Below are 24,371 nucleotides of genomic sequence, written 5' to 3' on the forward strand. Positions count from 1 at the left end.
ATTGTCGACCTTTTACAGAAGCTCGAAATTTATCGTGGACTTCATTGCGAGATGCTTACAATAGTTTCCACAATGGAACTTTATCTCAAAACCAGGCAGAAAATCCAAAGATATTCTGGACGTATGTAAAGTATGCTAGCAGCAAGACACAATGAATGCCTTCTTTGCATGATAGCAGTAGAGATATTATCAAAGACAGTGCTGCCAAAGCAGAGTTACTAAACATAGCCTTCCAAACCACCTTCACAAAAGACGATGAAGAAAATATTCCAGAATTCAAATCAATAACAGCTGCCAACATGAGTAACGTTGAAGTAAATATCCTCAGAGTAGTGAAGCAATTTAAATAAGTTAATAAGAGACGGGACTGATCCACCATGGTACACAAACACATCAGAACACTGATGCAGAAGCAACGAAAAAAGCATGCCAAATTCAGAAGAATGCAAATTCCCCAAGAGTGGCTAAATTTCATGGAACCTCAAAATTTAGTGCAGACGTCAATGCAAAATGCTTTTAATAGTTTCCACAATGAAACATTATCTCAAAATATGGTAGAAAATCCGAAGAGATTCTGGTCGTATGTAAAGTACACCAGTGGCAAAAAACAATCAATACTCTCACTGCGGGATAGCGATGGAAATGTTACCGATGATGGTGCCACTAAAGCAGAGTTACTAAATATAGTTTTCCATAATTCCTTCACAAAAGAAGACAAAGTAAATATTCCAGAATTTGAAACCAGAACAGCTGTTAGCATGAGTGACATAAAATTAGATATCTTAGGTGTTGCGAAACTACTCAAATCACTTAAGAAAGGCAAGTCTTCCGGCCCAGATGGTATACCAATCAGGTTCCTTTCAGAGTATGCAGACACAATAGTGCCTTTCTTAGTAATCATATACAACTGCTCACTTGATGAAGGGTCTGTTCCTAAAGACTGAAAAGTAGCACAGGTCACACCAATATTCAAGAAAGGAAATAGGAGTAAGCCATTGAATTACAGACCCATATCACTGACTTCAATTTGCAGTAGTAGGATTTTGGAGCATATTCTGTACTCGAACATTATGAATCACCTCGAAGAAAATGACTTATTGATACTTAATCAACACGGATTCAGAAAATATCATTCTTGTGCAACATTTATTCCCATGAAGTAATGAGTGTTGTTGACAAGGGATCTCAGATCGATTCCATATTCCTAGATTTCCAGAAGGCTTTTGATACCATTTCTCACAAGCAGCTATTAATCAAATTGTGTGCATATGGAGTATCGTCTCAGTTGTGTGACTGGATTCATGATTTTCTCTCAGAGAGGTCACAGTTCATAGTGATAGACGGTAAATTATCGAATAGAACAGAAGTGATTTCTGGTGTTCCACAAGGTAGTGTCATAGGCCCTCTGCTGTTCCTGATTTACATAAATGATCTAGGTGATAATCTGAGCAGCCTCATTAGATTGTTTGCAGATGATGCTGTAATTTACCAACTATTAAAATCATCAGATGATCAATTCCAATTACAAAATGATCTAGAGAAAATTTCTGTGTGGTGCGAAAAGTGGTAATTGCCACTAAACAAAGAAAAGTGTAAGGTCATCCACATAGCTACTAAAAGAAATCTGATAAATTTTGGGTATATGATAAGTTGCACAAATCTAATGGCTGTCAATTCGACTAAATACCTAGGAATTATGATTACGAGCAACTTAAATTGGAAAGACCACATAGATAATATTGTGGGGAAGGCAAAACAAAGGCTGCGCTTTGTTGGCAGAACACTTAGAAGATGCAACAAACCCAGTAAAGAGACAGCCTACATTACACTTGTCCATCCTCTGCTGGAATATTGCTGCATGTTGTGGGATCCTTACCAGGTAGGATTGACGGAGGACATCAAAAAAGTGCAAAGGAGGGCAGCTCATCTCGTGTTATCGCACAATAGGGGTGAGAGTGTCACTGATATGACATGCAAGTTGGGGTGGCAGTCACTGAAACAAAGGCGGTTTTCTTTGTGGCGAGGTCTATCTATGAAATTTCAATCACCAACTTTCTCTTCCGAATGTGAAAATATTTTGTTGACACCCAGCTACGTATGGAGAAATTATCATCATAATGAAATAAGGTCTGCAGCTCGTGGTCTTGCAGTAGCGTTTTCGCTTCCTGCGCACGGTGTCCCAGGTTCGATTCCTTGCGGGGTCAGGGATTTTTCCTGCCTCGAGACGACTGGGTGCTGTTGTGTCATCTTCATCATCAACATCATCATCATCATCATCATCATCATCCATCCCCATTATGGTCGGAGGAAGGCAATGGCAAACCACCTCCACTAGGACCTTGCCTAGTACGGCGCTGCAGGTCTCCCGCATTGTCCATAATGCTTCTCAGAGTATGGGACATCATCAATAAAATAAGAGAAAGCAGAGCTCAAATGGAAAGATTTAGGTGTTCCTTTTTCCCCACATGCCATTAGAGAGTGGAGTGGTAGAGAAGTAGTATGAAAATGGTTCGAAGAACCCTCTGCCAGGCACTTAGGTGTGAATTGCAGAGTGACCATGTAGATGCAGATGTAGATAAAAGCAAGTCTTGTGGTTCAGATGGTATACCAATTAGGTTCCTTTCAGAGTACGCTGATGCAATAGCTCCATACTTAACAATCATATACAACTGTTTGCTTGACGAAAGATTCATACAAAAAGACTGGAAAGTTGCACAGTTCACACCAATATTCCAGAAAGGTAGTAGGTTAAATCCAGTAAATTACAGGACCATATCATTAATGTCAGTCTGCAGCAGGGTTTTGGAACATATATTGTGTTCAAATATTATGAATTACCTCGAACAAAATGGTCTATTGACACACTGCCAACATGGATTTAGAAAACATTGTTCTTGTGAAACACAACTAGCTCTTTACTCACATGAAGTGTTGAGTGCTATTGACAAGGGATTTCAGATTGTTTCCATATTTATGGATTTCTGAAGGCTTTTGACACTGTACCACACAAGCGGCTTGTACTGAAATTGCGTATGGAATATCATCTCAATTATGTGACTGGATTTATGATTTCCTGTCAGAGAGGTCACATTTCATAGTAACTGATAGAAAGTCATCAAGTAAAACAGAAGTGACTTCTGGTGTTCCCCAATGTAGTATTATAGGCCCTTTCCTATTCCTTATCTGTATAAAGAATTTGGGAGACAATCTGAGCAGCCCTCTTAGGTTGTTTGCAGATGACGCTGTCATTTATCGACTGATAAATTGCAAAACAATTTAGAAAAGATATCTGTATGCCGAAAAAATTGGCAGTTGACTCTAAATAACAATAAGCGTGAGGTCATCCACATGAGTGCTAAAAGGAATCCGTTAAATTTCAGTTAGACAATAAATCAATCAAATCTAAAGGCCATAAATCAACTAAATACCTAGGAATTACAATTATGAACAATTTAAATTGGAAGGAACACACAGAATACGTTGTGGGGAAGGCTAACCAAAGACTGCGTTTTATTGGCAGGACACATAGAAAATGTAACAGATCTACTAAGAACATTACCTACACATGCTCGTCTGTCCTCTTTTAGAATACTGCTGCATGGTGTAGGATCCATACCATATAGGATTGATGGAGTACATTGAAGAATTTCAAAGAAGGGCAGCACATTTTGTATTATCCCGAAATAGGAGAGAAAGTTTCACTGAAATGATGCAGGATTTGTGTTGAACATCATTAAAACAAAGGAGTTTTTCGTTGTGGCGGAATATTCTCACAAAACTCCCATCACCAACTTTCTCCTCCCAATGTCAAAATATTTTGTTGACACCATGATGACAATGATAAAGCAAGGGAAATCATAGCTTCTACGGAAAGATATAGTTGTTCATTCCTTCCACATGCTATACGAGATTGGAATAATAGAGAATTGTGAAGGTGGTTCAATGAACCCTCTGCCAGGCACTTAAATGTGATTTGCAGAGTATCCATGTAGATGTAGATGTAAAAATCAGTTTAGTACTGGATGGAGAGGGAGGAGGGGGGGGGGGGGGGGGGGACGGAACTTGTAGTGGGACACAAGAGGCGAGTACAGTAAGTAGGTTAAAATTGATGTCGGTTGCAACAGTTGTTCGGAGATGAAGAGGATTGCACATGATAGAGCAGCTTGCAGTGCTGCATCAAACATATCTTCAGATGGAAGACCACAATACCAAGAAAAGCAAGAAATGATATCTGATCTTGCAACACTTTAAAAAAACTACTACAGTCCGCCTATATTGTACCTTCAATCTGCAAGTGGGTAATAGACATTTTGCTCACTAAAGTTACTAACAAAAAATATACAGCAAATATTTAAACACAAATGTGCAAATACACTCCTGGAAATTGAAATAAGAACACCGTGAATTCATTGTCCCAGGAAGGGGAAACTTTATTGACACATTCCTGGGGTCAGATACATCACATGATCACACTGACAGAACCACAGGCACATAGACACAGGCAACAGAGCATGCACAATGTTGGCACTAGTACAGTGTATATCCACCTTTCGCAGCAATGCAGGCTGCTATTCTCCCATGGAGACGATCGTAGAGATGCTGGATGTAGTCCTGTGGAACGGCTTGCCATGCCATTTCCACCTGGCGCCTCAGTTGGACCATCGTTCGTGCTGGACGTGCAGACCGCGTGAGACGACGCTTCATCCAGTCCCAAACATGCTCAATGGGGGACAGATCCGGAGATCTTGCTGGCCAGGGTAGTTGACTTACACCTTCTAGAGCACGTTGGGTGGCACGGGATACATGCGGACGTGCATTGTCCTGTTGGAACAGCAAGTTCCCTTGCCGGTCTAGGAATGGTAGAACGATGGGTTCGATGACGGTTTGGATGTACCGTGCACTATTCAGTGTCCCCTCGACGATCACCAGTGGTGTACGGCCAGTGTAGGAGATCGCTCCCCACACCATGATGCCGGGTGTTGACCCTGTGTGCCTCGGTCATATGCAGTCCTGATTGTGGCGCTCACCTGCACGGCGCCAAACTCGCATACGACCATCATTGGCACCAAGGCAGAAGCGACTCTCATCGCTGAAGACGACACGTCTCCATTTGTCCCTCCATTCACGCCTGTCGCGACACCACTGGAGGCGGGCTGCACGATGTTGGGGCGTGAGTGGAAGACGGCCTAACGGTGTGCGGGACCGTAGCCCAGCTTCATGGAGATGGTTGCGAATGGTCCTCGCCGATACCCCAGGAGCAACAGTGTCCCTAATTTGCTGGGAAGTGGCGGTGCAGTCCCCTACGGCACTGCGTAGGATCCTACGGTCTTGGCGTGCATCCGTGCGTCGCTGCGGTCTGGTCCCAGGTCGACGGGCACGTGCACCTTCCGCTGACCACTGGCGACAACATCGATGTACTGTGGAGACCTCACGCCCCACGTGTTAAGCAATTCGGCGGTACGTCCACCCGGCCTCCCGCATGCCCACTCTACGCCCTCGCTCAAAGTCCGTCAACTGCACATACGGTTCACGTCCACGCTGTCGCGGCGTGCTACCAGTGTTAAAGACTGCGATGGAGCTCCGTATGCCACGGCAAACTGGCTGACACTGACGGCGGCGGTGCACAAATGCTGCGCAGCTAGCGCCATTCGACGGCCAACACCGCGGTTCCTGGTGTGTCCGCTGTGCCGTGCGTGTGATCATTGCTTGTACAGCCCTCTCGCAGTGTCCGGAGCAAGTATGGTGGGTCTGACACACCGGTGTCAATGTGTTCATTTTTCCATTTCCAGGAGTGTATGTTAGGAGTTCTTCCTTGCGCTCATCACCTGAAAATGCATCAACATATAATCGTTGTTTTCTCTTCAACAGCTGTTGGATCTCTGGCAAGATGTGGACTCCTGAAGTCACTCCTTTTAAATAACAGAGTTAATGTGAAACCAGATTAATATTTTCTCTGATATGGAATACATTTGGTATGTGTCTGAGTCAGTGTATTAGGCCATTAACCAGTCAAGGTGGTAATGAAGAGGTGTAGTTTTGGTTTTGGAACAAAACTTGAAAAGGAGTGAGGGAGAGAAGATGGTTCACATCATAGTGCCAACTTCAGGCAGCCTGGGTCCTGAAGCATGGGTATTAGTTTTCCCCCCAAAAACTCATGTCATACAGTTTTGTTGACTCAGGACTGTGTATACTCATACAGAACATAATTACATGAGGAAACTTAGTACCCGAAGATATATGAGCAATGCCTCCTGGAGAGCAGACCATACAGTTCTTCTGCACTTCTACAAAGCTTTGATCTTATCGCCCCCCCTCTCCCCCTGCCTGCCATGGACTATGGATGTGTTGCTGACAGACTGGTAGCACAGTCAGTACTGAATTTGTTAGATTTTGCCCACCACAGTGTTGTATGTTTGGAAATTTGAGCCTGTCATACAAGTGTCATAGACAGTTTCCTCATGGAAGCTTGTATCTCAAAACGAGAGAAAGACACCAGAAACTCTTGGTGTCCTTTATTGTCACAATTCGTCAGATGCCCACCCAGCCATGTTACTTCAGCCTGTTTCACAACCAGCAGTTCATATTGCTCGCAAATCACCCAAAAATTGGTAGCCAAATGGGGTACCATTGGAAGCTCTGTGCAAGGATGTCCAATTTTCCCCTCCTGTCTGTGTACAAGGAGGTTGCTCGTGGCACTCTCCGTGGGGTATGCCCAGTCCTGTGATTGGGATGCACCTCTTCTGAGACCCCTGATGAAAATGAAGACTCAGCCATTCTTGTATACTTACACTGTTCAGTTCTCCACCACTACCCAAATTCAAGATGCATCTACATAGGTGAATCGAAAGTCAGTGACACAGTTGGTTAGGTCTGTGCATACACAGGGTGGCACGAAAAGCATTCTCTGCTGAGTGCCTTCAGTATATTCGCTGCAGAGTTGATAGCTAAATCTTGCACTTTCCAATACATTAAAACTCTCTCTACAAAGGACCACCTCACTTATAGCAAATTCATCAGCTGCTTACAAGGAATATATCAGTGTTACCACACAGATGTTTTGGTCACTAACATCTGAGACATATTAATTAATCTCCACAGCTTAGGAGTCACCCTGACATTCATGTGGACCCCTAGCCATGTGGGCATACCTGGAAATGAACTCGCTGGCAAAAGAGCTATATAAGTAACCACAGGAGAAAAAGCTGAACTTGGAGTACCAGTCACAGACCTACGATTGCAACTGAGACACCAAATTTTGAAAACCTTGGATATAGAATACCAGGCTACCACATCTGCAGACAAGCTGGGGTGGTTAAAGAGAGCACCAAGGCATGGCATACTTCTCTCTGAGCCTCCCAGGAAGATGGATTTTTGCTGTGCCAACCGTTTATCAGCCACACAAGACCTACCCACGAGTTCCTAGTTCATTGAGAGGACTCGCCCCAGTGCAGCTGTGGTATCCTTTAACAATAGCCTATATTCTCACAATGTGTACTCTGCTGCCTATTCTGAGATGACCAATGAACCTGTGTACCTCCCTACCCCAGATACTTGTGGAAGATGAGAAGGGAGCTTAGAAAGTCATACATTTCCAGAGAAAGCAGGTATCATAGGAAAATTTAATGCACTTCAATGTTTGACGTCTTGGGCAGATGTGGAGGGAGTGCCTGTCACTGTGATGTGTACCCTGAGAGGCCTCCAGCTGCTATCTTCTCCTGCTTTGACATGCACCATTAAATATTTATATCGATATTGTATTTATCACCAGTGTCACCCAATAAGCTCTGTAGTGCATACAAGTCTTCATTTTCTTGCTCCATTTTAGTCACAGTGAATCTGATGGTCCATCTTGATGTACACTTTAGCAATGTCAGCATGGGATGGATACAGATGGTGTATTTCCTGCCACAGATATCTGCCATGGGTAGCTTTTAAGGTGCTGCTTCTGCATGCAATCCCTGTACGAGGGTTGGAACTTGAATAGTGGCAACTGTTTATTAACAGCTCATACAAATTAGATACATGTTTCAAAGTTTTACTGACCTTCAAAGTAGTCACCAGCATTGTGTATAACCTGTTGCCAGTGATGTGGAAGTCATAGGATACTCTTAGCAGTGCCAGTTGTGTTGACAGTTGGAGCAGTGCAGTCTATTGTATTGCCTGACAAATTTGCAGCAGTTCTGAAGTGAATGCCTTGAAGTGTTTCCTTCAGTTTAGAAATCAAGTTGAACTCATGAGGACTTAAGTCAGGGGAGTGCAGTAGGTGGTATAGCACTTCGCAGCCCCATCAGTCAAACAAATCAGTAACATCTTGCACTGTACATGCTTGAGCATTATCCTGCAAAATGATGGTCAGGTCCTGCAGAAAGTGTCATCACTTCTGTCTCTATGCTGCTCGTTTTTGGAACACAACTTACGATCATAATGGAAACAGCTAGTTTTTCATAAAAGTCCAGGAATGTTTTAAATTTGATTGTTTGCATGCATGAAATAGAGGTATGGTATGAAATGTTAATAGATCTATGAATATCGTATTAAGCCCTCTACAAATATCATATTAAGCCCCAGTCTGGCATACTTTTCTAAACTTGTAAATATTAAATTTTAATCATTTTTTTCCTTTGGGTGTGTTATCAAAATGTCAACAAAGGAAACCATTTTCAATGAAGAGTAATTAGATTCTGAAACAAACCCTTAATTTATTAGTTAAGGAAAGGACCAACAAATATACAAGGTTACTGTGATTTATCCAACCTGGAATGTGACTTGTAATATATCATACTAAAGGAGTAGCTCATATGATTTTCCTTAACAGAGGATCAACCTTCTGTTAAAAACTTTTTTCTGTAAATCTACAAATTTCCCAAGAGCAAGAGGAAATGTTACTAGTAACAGCAAAATAGAAATCCACCCACACAGTCAATTACAAGCAAGTACTGATGTTTCAAACAAACTTTAGATAGTCAGTGTGTTAATGACAAGAACCTGCCCAGCAGTCAGTTGAATCATGTTTTATGAGGGGTGATGTTACGAAAACTGAAGCAATATGGGCTTTGAAATTTTCATGAAATTCGTGTTCAGATGTTGGCAAGGCATCCAAACTGATGTTTCCAAACAGTGTAGTTGCTACTGAATTCACAGTGGGTGCAACAAAGTGCAAATATATTGTAAACTATTGTCACACTTTCAATTTCCCTGATGATCTTAAAAATAAGCTGTGTCATTGTGATTGTCTTATGTTTTGAAGAGTCATGAAGTTTCTTGATGTTAGTAGAAGCAGAGTTCATACATAGTAGTTTAACAGTGTGGTTTTAGGTGGAGCTACTGCACAAGATTTACATTGAAGTTATATTTTATGAATCTGACCATTAGATAAGGAAAAAAAATAATTCTTCTGCTTTTTTTGGACTGACCTAATGTGAATCTTAAGTCTTTTGAGTAGGTTAGAGGAGACCATGGTGGAAGAGAATACTAATGGAAAAAAGCTCATTAACATTGGAGATTGTGGGCTACATATTGTGAATGAAGCGAGAAAGTCTGCTCTGCAAACTGCAGAGTGGGATGGTGATGATTTTTTTCCAAAATGTGTATTGTATTATCAGTAACTTTTCTACCTGCCACATGAAACATAATTAAATGGAAAAAAGGTTTCTTTTAAAACACTGTACTACTTGATTGTTGGAAATTTGTCATTTGTTGATAGTTTTGCCAATTGTGAATGATATTATGTCATTGATTGATTCAAGAAAAAGTCTTAGTTACCAAACCATTAAGAAATATTTCACCACAAACATAAGAAATTTAGATTAAATGTAAACCATAATCTTCCAATACTATTCCTTAAGAACATGAATCAGTTTTAAGATAGTTTCAAACTTCTGACCCATGCGTTCCCTATTTATTTTCAGATTTACAAATTCTTCTTAAAAATAAACCAAAAGACAAACTTACATGATGTAAAATATATAGATATTGATTTTCAAATGAAAAGGTTTCTTGAAGAAGTAAAAGGAAATTATTCTCATATTCAAATGAATGGAGTGTCAAAGCATACTGAAAAGTTATTAGAAAAATACCCAATCAATTACAGAGCTGCACAGTGTTTAAGATTATTAGAGCCTAATAGAATTTTTAAATGAACAGACCAAGGATAATTAAGGGTTAACATTGTACTAGAATGTTTTTACGCTGCTAATAGAATCTGTGACAGCATTGTTGAAAAATCCAAAATCCAGAATAGTAGTAGAATTACAGTGAAGCCTATACTGAACTAAATTTGAAAACTTATTTGGGAAAATGCAAATTTGTCTTCAAGACTAGATGACTTTTATTCATGTTTCATGTGCTAAAAATACCAGGAGCTTTAACAAGCTATGAAACTGAGTTTAGTCTTTTCACATGGGAATGCAAGAGTTGGGAGTTGTTTTTTTCTATAAATAGAAATGTAGTTATTGAAAACTAATGTGAACAACATTTAGTTATCCATAGGACAGTAGGAAATGTAATAAGATTCCATCAGAGCATTCACAATATACATTACCCAAGCATTGTTGACAATGTGTAGAGCTGCCCACAGAAGATATGAGGAAAACCTCCAAGAATCAAGAAAATCTGAAAAAGAAGAGGAAAAGAAAAATTTATCATTGGAAGTAAAGAAACTTCAGAAGATTAGGAAAGTGAACAATCTTAAAGATTTAATAAAAGAAGAAAACATAAAATCAAAAATTAAAATTCTGGAGGAGAAAAAACAACAATAATGAATTTTTGTGGGTGCAGTAATGTTTGCATGTTTCAGTCTTGTTTGTTGTTACAGATGCTGAAATTTGTGTTATTACTGTTAGTAATTTAGTACTATGTATGTAATATAAAACTGATCTACTTCTTACTGTTAGTTCTGTGTTTGAGTTCTGTAGGCTACAGTTTCAAATAAACTATATGAAAAATGTAACTCCCCAAGAAATTATAGAAAGGAGGGTGTCAGATGGCTGTGGGGATTGTGGAGGCTGATAAATAAAAGTTAAAAAAAAAAGTCCTTAGAAAGTGACTGAAAATGTGTGTATTGAGAGTTGAAGGTTAGGGAAAGTTTATTTATTTATTTATTTAGTCATGAAAAGTCCAGGAAATCAATACCAAAATAAAAGTATGAACTATGTTAAGGCTGCTTTAAACAGTGTACACCATCATAACCTTTAACTGTTTGATCTCCTTAGTAGAGGTACAAAAAGAAAATATTCTGTATGTTTGTTTCATCTGTTTTGATTCAGGATTTGCAAGACTCAAATGTGAATCCCAGTGGGATATTCTGCCTGTATCCTGGATGCTACCTCCACAAATACCAGCAGAATCACTTGGAGGTGTGTTCAAAATTGACTGGCTGTGCAGGTGAGTGATATACACTACTCCTAAATTTATATAAGCATTTTTCTGTGTGCATATGTGTTTGTGTGTGTGTGTGTGTGTGTGTGTGTGTGTGTGTGTGTGTGTGTGAGAGAGAGAGAGAGAGAGAGAGAGAGAGAGAGAGAGAGAGAGAGAGAGAGAGGATGCCAACAGTCTGGTGCAAGTTTTTTAGTGAGATGCCAATTTGGTAATTTGTTTGTTCATGAGCCAATGACATCTGGCATGCCCTGCCATCCAAGTACGAATAAGGCACAATGTTGCTTACATTAGGTGATTGTGTGAAAACCAGTGTTTCCAATTCAGCAAGACCATTGGCAGACAGAATGCCACATACACACATGTGCTGCCTTTGTCATTATTTGCTGCAGTGTCCCCCCCCCCCCCCCCCTCCCCTCCGCACATTTATTTATTTTTCGTTTTTTAGTGGTATTGCCTAACTCAATGAACTGCATCAGCCTCTAAGTGACTAGACTGTTGATGGTGTTGTAAATATTAAACCTTGTAAAACATATGGTAATTTGGCAGGTAGATATCATGAGTTCCAACAAACTAAATAAGTATTTTAAAAAGAAGAACGTTACCTGCTTAAACAACACCAACTGGAGCAAAAGTGGTGACTAGCAGAAAGGAAGATAAATGTTTGATGTACAATCCATATCATGGAAAGCAGGTTCTTTCTTAATGAGATCCAAAACTTCCATGTTGGAGTCAAAAATTAAATGACTAATGTTATGGAATAAGTAATGTCTCTTTTGCCATGATGAATATGTAGCTCTGAGAGTTAGATTAAAATTGTGTGCATTAGAAAGGAGTGTATTTTACCCATCTAACTATTTACCTGTGTGTATCTGAAAAGTGATCTTTCAGAGCAGGTGTGACCAATATACACCACTTCCCTCTTCATTTCATTATTATATGTGCAGAAGTCTGTCTGTGATGTCCTCAATGATTTTTTAGTACGATATATCATATATACAGGGTGGTCCATTGATCATTACTGGGCCAAATATCTCACGAAGTAAGCGTCAAACGAAAAAACTACAAAGAACGAAACTTGTCTAGCTTGAAGGGGGAAACCAGATGGAGCTATGGTTGGCCTGCTAGATGGCGCTGCCATGGGTCAAATGCATATTAACTGCATTTTTTTAAATAGGAACCCCCATTTTTTTATTACATATTCGCGTAGTACATAAAGAAATATGAATGTTTTAGTTGGACCACTTTTTTTGCTTTGTGATAGATGGTGCTATAATGGTCACAAACATATGGCTCACAATTTTAGACAGACAGTTGGTAACAGGTAGGTTTTTTTAAATTAAAATACAGAACATAGGTACATTTGAACATTTTATTTCAGTTGTTCCCATGTGATACATGTACCTTTTTGGACTTATCATCTCTGAGAACGCATGCTGCTACAGCGTGATTAACTGTAAATACCACGTTAATGCAATAAATGCTCAAAATGATGTCCAGCAACCTCAATGCATTTGGCAATACGTATAACGACATTCCTCTCAACAGCAAGTAGTTCACCTTCCGTAATGTTCACACATGCATTGACAATGCGCTGACACATGTTGTCCGGTGTTGTCGGTGGATCACGATAGCAAATATCCTTCAACTTTCCCCACAGAAAAAAATCCGGGGACGTCAAGATCCGGTGAACGTGCAGGCAATGGTATGGTGCTTTGACGACCAATCCACCTGTCATGAAATATGCTATTCAATACCGCTTCAACCTCATGCGAGCTATGTGCCAGACATCCATCATGTTGGAAGTACATCGCCATTCTGTCATGCAGTGAAACATCTTGTAGTAACATTGGTAGAACATTACGTAGGAAATCAGCATACATTGCACCATTTAAATTGACATCGATAAAAAGGGGGCCAATTATCCTTCCTCCCATAATGCCGCACCATACATTAACCTGCCAAGGTCGCTGATGTTCCACTTGTCGCAGCCATCGTGGATTTTCCATTGTCCAATAGTGTATATTATGCTGGTTTACATTACCGCTGTTGGTGAATGATGCTTCGTTGCTAAAAGAACATGTGCAAAAAATCTGTCATTGTCCCGTAATTTCCCTTGTGCCGAGTGGCAGAACTGTACACAACGTTCAAAGTCGTCTCCATGCAATTCCTGCTGCATAGAAATATGGTACGGGTGCAATTGATGTTGATGTAGCATTCTCAACACCGACGTTTTTGAGATTCCAGATTTTCACGGAATTTTGTCTGCTACTGATATGCGGATTAGCCACGACAGCAGCTAAAACACCTACTTGGGCATCATCATTTGTTGCAGGTTGTGATTGACATTTCACATGTGGCTAAACGCTTCCTGTTTCCTTAAATAACGTAACTATCCGGCGAACGGTCTGGTCCGGACACTTGGATGATGTCGTCCAGTATACTGAGCAGCATACATAGCACATGCCCATTGGGCAATTTGATCACAATAGCCATAAATCAACACATTATCGGCCTTTTCCGCAATTGGTAAATGGTCCATTTTAACACGGGTAATGTATCATGAAGCAAATACCGTCTGCACTGGCGGAATGTTACGTGCTACCACATACTTATATGTTTGTGACTATTACAGCGCCATTTATCACAAAGCGAAAAAAGTGGTCCAACTAAAACATTCATATTTCTTTACATACTACACAAATATGTAGTAAAAAATGGGGTTTCCTATTTAAAAACGCAGTTGATATCTGTTTGACGTATGGCAGCACCATCTAGTGGGCCAACCATAGTGCCATCAGGTTTCCCCCTTCAAGCTAGACGAGTTTCGTTTTTTGAAGTTTTTTCATTTGATGCTTATTTCGTGAGATATTTGGCCGGGTCACTATCAATAGACCACCCTGTATGCTGGAAGAAAGATGTGTGTTAACAGCTAAATCATCAGAAAACTGTTAACATGCAAAAGAAGTGAATTCTCTATTAGTTCCTGAAATCATTCTATACAGAAATGACAACCAACTAGTTTTCATCTGACACAAATAACTACTGCCAAACTGTCAATGAGTGTAAAATAACTTATTTAGTCGTAGTGTGTGCATAGCCTGTTCTACATTTTCTGTATTCCTTTTTTAAGAGTTATTTCTTTATTAGCCTTGGTCCCATTTTGCTAGTACATTTAGCTGGTTTCTTCTTTTATAACCACACTTTTCATTCTGCATCTTCCTCTATCATCATCATCATCATCATCATCATCCCCCCCCCCCCCCCCCCCCCTCTTTCTGCTTGTTATCTTTCCCTGCTCAGTCTAGATCATTGGTCACATCTGTTGTACTGCTTGTGTTCTAAAGAAGAATGGATGTCTGAAAGTTCAGCATTAATCTTCCACTAGGCATCTAACCCAAAGGTGCATGGTAGTCTTTCCACTCAGACCTTACTCTGAATGAAGTCATATTCAGAATGAAATTGTTACTGTAACGTGTCTAAAATTAGTGTCAATAAACACAGCTGGATGCCCAGTTGTTGGTTTCCCCTCAATATGGACAGTATTATGATTGTGCTTAAAAAAAAAAAAAAGAAAAAAAAATGAAGTTCTATAGTACTGTTACTGTTCACTTGTTATGGACAGCTTAATGAAGCAACCTACAAAAAAACTGAAAAATTCTTTTTGAGAAATTAGCTTTTGGATTTAATTGCCGTTAAATCACTTATTATTTTAAAATTGTTATTTTACTGCCAGTTATGCCCTTCTTAACTAGTGAAACAAGAATGTTCCCATTTACATTTGCTAATTAAAACTGTGGTATCAAATTATGTAAGAGGCAAGGATATTGATCTTCAAATGTCAAAGATTAAAAGTAAAGCTTCCCTCAACCTTAATGCTGGTTTGAACAACACTCTGCTTTATTAGGCATGGGCCTGTTGCACATAATATACCCTTTCTTTGCTTGAACTGACATACTCAGCCAATTATAACACCTTTGAATGTTGTCTCCTGCAAGTCAAAGTACTATAAGTGACATTTTTTGTGAAAATCAGTTATGGCATATATGATGAATCGCTGGATATTGAGCATTGATTGTTAAAAGTTTCAACAGCGTAGATCTTGATTTTCCTACTACTACTGGTTTGAACTTGAACTGTCATCTCCACCATCATGTTAGATAAGAACTGTAAACACCCAGTAAAAATGTCATATGTGCCTTGACAGTAACGTGGAATATCATAACTAACTGAACTACTATATCATAACCACCACAAATGTGCCAGAAATATTGGTACATTGACAGTCTGAATTGAGGTGGCACTCTTGGTACTCATTTTTGCCAAATTTAAATTTGTAAGTTGTTGGGATTGCATAATAGTCAGTCAGTCAACATGTCTAGAGCATTAGAGATGTTAAAAAGGGGTGGTGTGAAAGTCAAGTAGACCCATCGTAAGTAGTGCAAAGTCTGTATTCCAAGTGAAGCCGAAGCAAAGTGTGCTGGCCGTCTGCTCTTGAAGAACTGCCGAAAGTCGATAGGTGCTCATAGAGCTCCACAGCATCGGTCAGAGGGCACTGTGGTCAGTGAAGATCTTCCGCTCTCGTAGTGCCAACCTATGCTGTGGCATCAGTACTATCGATACCACATCCCTCCACCCCTGAAACAGCGCACCGCCGTGGAATAGGGCTTCTGATGGCAGGTGGAGGGACCCAGGGGCAGCACAACTGAGGGGCCGGACAGCAGATCTGCTGGGGCATGCTGCCCACCCGTATCCTCGAATTGCTTGCGAGGGGGCAAGGAAAATGCCCCGTTGAAAACCTCCCAGGGATGCGCACCGCCACTGGGTATGGTCGAATGAGGAGGCGGAGCAACAACCTCCATGGGCGGCGGTGGCAGTGGCACGACTACAGCCTCAGTGTCCATCGGTACTGGCACCACGAAGGAACACGGCAATGGCGGTGGCTGGGTGTGTGGCCATGATGGTAGTGAGAGGCACTCGCCCAGTGCAGGAGACTGGACTGACAGAGGCATGAGTGCTCGCAGCGGCAGCAAGAGCGCCCACAGCGGAGGCGCGAGTGGCGGAGGCACCATCGGTGGAGCTGTGGGCTTAGGCAGTGGAAGCTGCAAAGCCTCCAATTCTGCCGGAAAAGAACCAGTGGCAGAAAATGAGGGCGGCAGAAACGTATCTGGTTCCACTGTCACTTGACAGTGCTGGAGGGACCAGAAATTAAAAACAAGGTGTGGCCAAGCTGGCGAAAAATGCACCCCTGCTCCCAGTGCTGCTTGGTAGAGAAAACGCGATAGAACACAAAATTTTGCGGCGCCAAGCCAGAACGAGGCAAAGCAGTGAGAGTGTGCAGCGGCGGGTGAAATAGCTGCAGGAGTGACCGATGGGCATGGCCATGTACCAATTCTGCTGGGGAAAGAGTGCTGCATGGCTGGGAGTGATAGGAAGCAAGGAAAGTCCATAGCACGTGCTAGCGAGAGTGCATGGGGTTCAACTTGCTCATCTACAATGTAAGCGTACACACAAAGCGTTCAGCCTCACTGTTCAACTGGGGGCGGAAGGGGACTGAGGTCAGATAGCGAATGCCATTACCAGCACAGAATGCTTCAAACTTGGAGGACACAAATTGGGGGCCATTGTTGGAAACAATAACTTCAGGAAGGCCCTCAATGCAAAAAAAAGTAGATATCAAAGCCTGAATAGTATGGGCAGATGTAGTAGAAGACATAGGCACAACAAAAGGTAAGTTGCTGTATGCATCAATAACTATGAACCAGCGGATGTCCCAGACAGGACCCTCAAAATCAATATGAAAGTGCTGCCAAGGTGCAGTAGGAGTCGGCCGCACAGAGAAGCACTGGCGGGGAGCAGATTCATGCTCCACACAAGAGCAACAATTAGCAAGCAAATTCTCAATTTGTTTATCAATGTCAACCCAAGTGCAGTGACGACACACTAATTGCTTCATCCGCACTATACCCCAATGACCAGTGTGCAGTAATCAGACTGTTTCCGACTGCAACGAATGAGGTACAACCACACGAGATTGATCATTGTCAGTTCATAAAAAAATAACACCATGGTGTACAGACAAGTTGTGACGTTGCGCAAAGTAACGTTGAACAAGGGGAACCCTAATCTGCATTGCAGATGGAGACAACTAAGTACGAATCTGCAAAGAAGCGTCAGCAGCTGTCGCAGAAGCAATGCGACAAAAATCCACTGGAAAACCATCAGCTAATTCCTTATCTTGTGAATCAATAAACATGCATGACAATTCGGAAGAATCAAACACTTTGTCAGGACCGATAGGTAGACTAGGCAAAGCATTGGCATTACCATGCTGGGCTGTAGGCCAAAACAAAACTTCATAGTTGTAGTTAGACAAAAACAAAGACAGACATTGCAACTTTTCAACTTTTGTGCAATACGGGCTGGAACTGGCTTCGGCGGGTGAAACAATGACATCAAAGGCTTATGGTCAGTGACCAAATAGAACTTGTGACTGTACAAAAAATCATGAAACTTGGTGACTCCATAGACAATAGCTAAAACTTCTTTCTCAATTTGAGAATAGTTTTGCAGGGTAGAATTGAGCAACTTAGATGCAAAAGCAATCGGGCAATTGATAGAATTAATGCGGTGCATGAGAACTGCCCCGATGTCGTGAGAAGATGCATTGACAGCCAAAACAACTGGTTTGGAGGGATCGAAAGGAATCAAACAACGATCACTCAACAAAGCAGATTTGAGCTTGTGAAAAGCAGCAACACATTCTGAATACCAAACAAAAGGAACGTTCTTATGCCTAAGGCGATGCAAAGGTGCTGCAAGGTGTGCTGCATTTGGTATAAACTGAATATAATATGTAATTTTGCCCTACACAGACTGTAGTTCTTTCAAGTTCCTGGGTGCTGGCAAGTCTCTAATCGCACTGAGATGTGACGGTGAGGGGTGGATACCCTGTCTGTTAATCATATGTCCTAAATACTGAATCTCAGTTTGAAAAAATCTGCACTTGTCTCTGTTACACTTGAGTCCTGCCTGCAAAAGTACAGTAAATAAGGCACACAAATTCTGCAAATGTTTGTCAGGGGTGTGACCTGATACAACTATATTGTCCAGAAGATTGGAACAACCAGGGACAGTGGCACACACAATTGCTGCAAGTAAGACCGAAAAATAGCAGGAGCTGAAGTACAGCCAAACGGAAGGTGGCAAAACTTGAACAATCCAAGTTGAGTGTTGATCACAAAATAGTGCTGCAACTGTTTGTTGAGCGGAATTTGAAAGTATGCATCCTACAAGTCAGTCATGGAAAAGAATTTTCCCACACCAAGCTTATCAAAAATGTCTTCAGTACATGGTAAGGGAAACATAGCGACCACTGTCTGGGGATTTACTGTAGACTTAAAGTCAGCACAAATACGGAGACGGCCATTTGGTTTTTTCACACACACTATAGGCGAAGCCCATTGTGAAGCAGAAACTGGTTCAATGACACCACTGCCTTGCAAATGCTTAAGTTCAGTTGCTATGGTGTCGCGCAGTGCGTGCGGTACTGGGCGTGCACTCCGGAAAATAGGCATGGCATTGTATTTAACTACAACATGTGCTGCAAAGTCTGTGGCATAACCCAGGCCATCAGAAAAGGGTTCCGAAAAATCATCGCCTAGTGGGGCAACACTGTCGGCATGGTCACTAGCGTTGCTGCACAGTATATTGTACTTAATTGCGAGGCCAAAAAGCTCAAATGTGTCCATGCCAAAAATGTTCATAGCATCACTAGACTGGAGCACATGGAAAGACACTGTACATGTCATTGCACCATACATGGCTTGCAAACTACACACGCTGAGCACAGAGATTTCCTGTCTAGTAAATGCAGTTAGTGTGGAATGTGAACGACAAAGCAGGAGCAAACCAAGCAAGTCATATGTTGATCTGTTCAGTAAAGAAACAGACACACCAGTGTCCAGCTGCATGCAAACAGAACATCCACAAATGTTCAAAGTCACAGAAAGTTTCCTCACATTGTGCTGAATGTGAGAGGAAGTGTCTGGCAAACTTTTTTATTCACATGACGAGCTTTAGAAGCACATGAAGCTGAAGGCTTAGTATAAATGCCATCAACACACATAGGCTGATGTGAATCATGATCACAGTGGTTCCCCTTTGTGGTGACACCCACACGAGTCACGCGAATGGGAGACAGGCTGGGAAGGAGAGTTTCTCTTGCTACACACAGCTTGCACATGTCCTTTCTTATTACAAAAATAACACTGTGCTTGATGGGATGGGCAACTGTCCTGTGGGTGGGCACAAAAACAGTTCGGACATGATTTCAGTTTCTTAGTGGGTACCAGGCTTGAAACTTGTTTACTTGCATGTGAGCGGCGTGGTGTGGCCCGCTGTGCCGGGCCAGGGCGGGAGGGCACATGTTGCACCTCACTAACAGTACACACTCCCTGGGTCACATCAAACACAGAGGTAGCCATGTCTAATGTATCTTGTCTGTCTAGCAAGTCCACTATTTCCTGCAAAGACGGATTTTTAAACCATAAGATTTGCTTGCGGATGCGGTGGTCTGCCACATTCTGCGCAATAGTGTCTCTAATAATGATATCCACATATGAGCACCACAGGAGCAATTAAAGTCGCAATTAGGTGTTAGTCCCTGAAGGTCACCTAACCATGATTTATTTGACTTGAGTTGGACCACGCCGGAGATGAAAGAATTTGTAGCATGCAGCTACCACATTTACACTGTCATGGAAGTGGGAGTTCAAAGCATCAATCACTTCTGCGTAAGTTTTAGTCTCTGGGTGGATGGTGGGAAACAATTTTATGAGCACACGGTATAACACAACACCTGTGTTGGCAATGAAAAAGGCAAGCTGCTCTGTACCTGGTATGTTGTATGCTGGGAAGTGTGCCTTGAGCTGGGCGATGTATTCTGGCTGGCGCTCTACGTCAGGATTGAAGGCACGAAATGGCGGCATTGGAGGCGTCATCGGCGATAGAGGTGGTGGCGTCGGAGGTGCCATAGTAGCTGCAGTTTGTAGTGTGACCAATCCATTTACAGCAGCAAGCAGCTGCATCATTTGCTGAGCCTGAAACCATGCAAGATCAGACAGTGAAGCCTGTTCCTGTGGTGAAGCCATCATTGATACAACTAAAAGTCTTATAGTGAAAGGTGGAAACACATACATGCAGTCACACTGGGAAATGGACAAAGCTAAAGCAGTACTGAAAGGGGGGCTGGGGGACAGATAAGACGAGAGAAAAAAAAATGTTTTTGAATCCTCGTCAGCAATACTCATCACCAATATTTTTGTATCCCAGCTGGAAGGGGGCACGTGGCTCTGAAATCTTAAAGGTTGGCCGAATGAAAGAGCGAGTAGGAGCAGGTGAGGTAAAACACGTCGGTACTGCAAGTAAAGTAGTAGAGAGAGAGAGAGAGAGAGAGAGAGAGAGAGAGAGACACACACACACACACACACACACACACACGCACACAACTTTGTACAGACGAGCATGTAGGTGTGAAGCCTTAGACATGTCGTAAGTAGTGCAAAGTCTCTATTCCAAGCGAAGCTGAAGTGAAGTGTCCAGGCTGTCTGCTCATGAAGAACTGCCGAAAGTCAGGCGGAGCTTGTAGAGCTCCACAGTGTTGGCTAGAGGGCTCTGTGGTTGGCGAAGATCTTCCACTCTCTTAGTGACAACCTACGCTGTGGCATCAGAACTAATTATACCACATTCTGAAAGTAAACCGTGTTCAGAGAATAAGAATGCACGTAATGAAAGTATTAGTGCAAGTGGAAACAGCTGTAATGATAAAAATTTAGAATAGAATGTATCTTTCATTTTGATGCCAGATAATGAATTGCTGAATATTATATTAAGTACCATGGTTGTCAATGGGAAACCAGAAACAGTTGGTAGTCGAACACTGAAGCTGTCTAGTAGTGAGGGAAAAAAAGAAAACAATGGTGATACTCAAATTACAACACTTGAGCCTTCCTGTAAGAAGTACAAGGCGATCAACACATTCCAGTTGTTGCATCAGTAATTTTGGGCAATAGAGAAGAAGATACAAGGGCTTCAGTGTATGGTATTGATGATCCTACCTGGAAACCATTGAGCGATGATGGAGAAGAAAACTGTGGCATACAAACAGTATTACAACCCAGCTATAAAGAAATACAGATTAGATTAGATTAGAGATTAGATTAGTACTTGTTCCATAGATCATGAATACAACACTTCATAATGATGTGGAACGTGTCAGGTTAATAAAAGGTTTCTATACAAGATATTACATTACACAAAATATTACATGACACTTAATATTTTTAATTTTTCTTGGGTTGGGGGTTGGGGAAATTACCCACTTACTATATCCAAAAATTCATGTAATGAGTAGAAGGAGTTGCCATTAAGAAATTCTTTTAATTTCCTTTTAAATGCTATATGGCTATCTGCCAGACTTTTGATGCTATTAGGTAAGTGATAGCTATACTTGTATAATAGGCAAAAAGTACCAGCTTTGCATCTTCGTGAATACAGAATGGCAAGTCATTAATATATATTAAGAACAGCAGTGGACCCAAGACCGAACCTTGCGGCACCCCATTCTTGATTGTTCCCCAGTTTGAGAAATCACCAGTTTTTTGCATATTATGTGAACTGCTTATTTCAACTTTCTGCACTCTTCCAGTTAGGTATGATTTAAACCATTTGAGCACTGTCCCATTCATACCACAGTACTTGAGCTTATCTAGAAGTATTCAAAGATTTACACAATCAAAAGCCTTTGATAGATCACAAAAAATCCCAACGGGTGACTTCCAGTTACTCAGAGCATTTAATATTTCATTAGTGAAAGTATATATAGCATTTTCCATTGAAAAACCCTTCTGGAAACCAAACTGACATTTTGTTAAAACTTTATTTTTACAAAGGTGTGAAGCTACTCTACAATACATTACTTTTTCAAGAATTTTGGATAAGGCAGTCAGAAGAGAGATTGGGCAGTAGTTGTTGACATCAGACGTATCCCCTTTTTTATGCAGTGGTTTAACATTGGCATACTTCAGTCTATCTGGGAAAATACCCTGCTTCAGACAGCTATTACATATGTGGCTAAGAATCCCACTTATTTCTTGGGAACAAGCTTTTATTATCCTGCTGGAAATGGCATCAATTCCATGTGAGCTTTTATTTTTGAGAGAGTTTATTATCTTCCTAATTTCAAAAGGAGAGGTGGGTGGAATTTCAGTTGTATCAAATGGTGTGGGTAAGGCTTCTTCCATTAACTGCCTTGGTTTTTCTAATGAACATTTAGATCCTATTTTCTCTACAACATTTAAAAAATGATTATTCAAAATGTTTTCGACTTCCGGATTGTTGTTTATAAAGTTTACTTGAGGATCAACATATCATATAGTCTCTCCAGCAACAAATTTGTGAGAATGTGAAGAAGCAGAAGGTAGAGGTAAGCAAGACATTGTTAATAATATGGGTAAGTTCAAATTAAAAAAAAAAGAATCTAAACAAAGGACAGGTAAAAAAAGAAACGTACAATGGGGAAAGGAAAACCGATGAAACCAGATCCTTGCTATGGAAAAAGATGTCAAAATGATTGCTTATCAGTTAGTAATGATGAGCGGTTATTGTTGTTTAGTGAGTACTATAAATTTAAATCTCATAAATTAATGAAAAATTGGCTGTTAAATTGCATGACATAGGGAAAAATTAGAAGAAAGAGAACAAAAACTGCAGTGCCTTGAAGAAGTAATACAACAGGATATGAAGTTAATAGTGCATGGGACAGAAGAAAGGGTGTGTCAGGAGTTTTTGTTGAAAACTTTAAACATTAACCAGATTATTTTAAGGCATACTTTTAAAAATGCTGTGAGTACTCACAACGTAAAACCAAAAATTTGGGGTTGGCATACATGTAAAAATAAGATCCCACAAGATATGGAACAAATTGAAACTATTTCTCTTTATTGTGCCAACTGCACTGTTCAGAACTAAATCAAGCAGTTCCTTGTCATGTTACAAGTATTTCTGAAAACATCTAAATATATAAAACAAATTGACCTAAAGTATCTCATTGTTGGTCATACGTACATGACTACAGATTCCATTCACTCTTCAGTTGATTCATTTATCTCTAAGAAGATAATTTAAGCACCATCTCAATGGCTAATGGATATCTTCCTGGCAAGGAATGAACCTGAACCATACAGGGTCTTACTTATTTTGATGACTGGGCCTCATCTGAAACAGAATCTAAATGTGTATCAAACTCCTCAGTACCTCTGCCTATAGAAGAAGATATGTTTGTTTCTGAACAAACAACTGTAATCCAAACCACGAAAGGAAAAGTCATTGCCTAAATGAAATTTAAATGTACTGGGACACCGTTGCATATTTTAACCATTAATTCGACCTCAGTGAGCAAAAACTGTAAATCAGTGTTTATGAAAAACAGTTATGTAAATGGTCAGTGGAATGTATTTTTGGATGGTGTAAAAGTATTAAGAGTGAAGAAAAGTTACTCTTCAAGAATTCCAATTTCCCCTAGTCCCACGACATTTACATTTACAATGCTCCCTCTGATCTTGATGAATGGTCACTTAGGAAAAATAACATACTCCCTTATGGTTTTCATACTCCTCATTAGAAATCAGTTAGAATAAGTAATGACTCCATGACAAATATTTTTAAGAGTAGTTTACAAGAGATGACCCAGGATGATATTTGTAATTAAACAAATGCTAACTTAAAATTTGATCGGTTATATGATAAATTCAGATCATTATATGAAAATAGCTTTCAGCGTAAGGTAATCGGAAAGGACATTAAACAACCATGTTTTAAAAAAAATAAGGTTCACTAGAGGGATGAAAGTATCTTGTGAAATGAAATGAAAATATATCAGTTGGGAAGAACAAGTAGAGATTCTGCAGTAGTTGCACACTATAAAAATTACTCAAAAT

At 40.7% G+C, this 24,371-nt stretch overlaps 1 protein-coding gene across 1 annotated transcript in view; it reads left to right on the forward strand.

Annotated features, from left to right (window-relative positions):
* The window catches only part of LOC124721691, an 888,717-nt gene that overhangs the window by 730,516 nt on the left and 133,830 nt on the right, over window positions 1-24,371 (forward strand). Inside the window, exon 33 of the mRNA XM_047246771.1 lies at window positions 11,265-11,382. Within this exon, the coding sequence (XP_047102727.1) occupies window positions 11,265-11,382 (118 nt within the window). The remainder of the gene's footprint in view (window positions 1-11,264; window positions 11,383-24,371) is intronic.

The sequence above is a fragment of the Schistocerca piceifrons genome, chromosome X, assembly GCF_021461385.2.
Source record: "Schistocerca piceifrons isolate TAMUIC-IGC-003096 chromosome X, iqSchPice1.1, whole genome shotgun sequence".
NCBI classification, from domain to species: Eukaryota; Metazoa; Arthropoda; class Insecta; order Orthoptera; family Acrididae; genus Schistocerca; species Schistocerca piceifrons.